The following is a 1671-nucleotide window of genomic DNA, read 5'->3' on the forward strand; positions in this document are numbered from 1 at the left end:
TATTCGTTATATATAAAATTTTTAGTTCTTTTGATATTTTATTAATAAAAAATAATTACTTGTTTATTCTTATTAACTCTGCATATTTTAATTTCATAATTCCAAATGGATATATAATAATTTTTTTATTACAGTTGCCTTTTTCTTTTAAGCTTTATTATTTTCATGAATAAATTATTTAATATATTTTTAAAGATGTATATATTATTTGACTAATGAACTCCTTGTTATTAATTATTCATAAAAAAATTTATTACATTGTGTGTTCTAATTTCATACCCGCCCAAAAGCAATATTATAGCTCGGATTACTAGAATTTATAATTGGATTTTCATGTGAACTATAAAATAATTCATTTTCTATTTGTTCGTCTATATTGTCGAAAATGTTTGTACTTTTTCTAATTTTTGACCCAATCCACGTTCCGACGGGGGTAAACTAACACGGCAAAAATATATATATATAAATGATAATATTGTTATAGCTATTTAAAAGAAAACTCAAACACATATATTTGTGTTAACTTTTGTTTATATTTTTAAGTACATATTATATGATAACGTCTATAAATTAACCATAAAAAGGGAGGTATTCCAGCCATTGTACCAATTGCCGTAGGAATACTATGTGTTGTAAGCTTATCTGAATTATTAAAAGCTGTAGAAAATGATTCTAGTTTAGTTTCTACTGGTGTACATGAGAAAGCATCATTTGATTTAGAAGAAGATAAATTTGGTAATACATAGCCTCCGCTTTTAGCAACTTGAAAAAAGGGATTGTATAAATCAATAAAACTATCTAAAATTTCGCATGTGCCTTTGTTACTGTCAAGGTCTCTTTTTTCTTTAGAACAGTATTGTTCATTCAAATCATGGTATGTATTAACGCAATCATAAAAATACCTTTTGAAAGAGCATTTTTTCGAATAATCCATATTATTTAATAAATTTAGAAATTTATCTTTATTTTCATTAAATATAATCAATTTTATTAACTCCTCAGGTTTATGGAAGTTAACAAATAATGGCATATCAGGAGAACAATATTCCTTTTTAAGCTGATTATTTACACTCTTATTAGGTAATTCAAAAATTTTCTTGATAATACCATTGGAAAGGCTATATTTTTTATTTTTAAAATAAAACCAGAAATGTAAATCATTGCAGCATTTTATAGAATCATTATTATTGGGATCATTACATAAAAAAAGTTTTCTTAAAATTTTCTTACACACAATTATTTCTACATCATTTATAAATTTCGTAGTTTCATCACATAAATTTAAAATATCTATATTTTTATCCACAGATTGATCCAATATATCATACCAATTTAATATTTCTTCTAAAAGTGGATACTATAAATAAAAAATACATAAATAATTTATTTAATGGAAAAACTTTTTGCACTAAATTATAATTGCATCATATAAAAATATTACATTATGACAAATTATTTTGATGATAATTTATAAAATTACTGTATTTGTTAATTGAGGAGATTCCATTATATTGAAAATAATGCATATGATAATAATGAATATAATAACTCTATATATAAGAGATATACAAAAATTAATTTTTATAAAAATGGTTCATACAATGTTTTTATTCTTATTAATGTTCTAAAAAATATTCATTAGCAGGAATAATTTTTTTTAACATAAAAACC

At 22.3% G+C, this 1671-nt stretch overlaps 1 protein-coding gene across 1 annotated transcript; it reads right to left on the minus strand.

Moving 5' to 3' along the window:
- Positions 1-538: 538 nt before the first annotated feature.
- On the minus strand, positions 539-1357 carry PCYB_005470 (hypothetical protein; the record flags this gene model as incomplete). The annotated part of the gene is made up of 1 exon (XM_004227968.1): positions 539-1357. A coding segment is annotated over one exon (819 nt), but the record flags the coding sequence as incomplete, so codon positions are not given.
- Between the last annotated feature and the right edge of the window lie 314 nt (positions 1358-1671).

The sequence above is a fragment of the Plasmodium cynomolgi genome, assembly GCF_000321355.1.
Source record: "Plasmodium cynomolgi strain B DNA, scaffold: 0748, whole genome shotgun sequence".
Lineage (NCBI taxonomy): Eukaryota > Apicomplexa > Aconoidasida > Haemosporida > Plasmodiidae > Plasmodium > Plasmodium cynomolgi.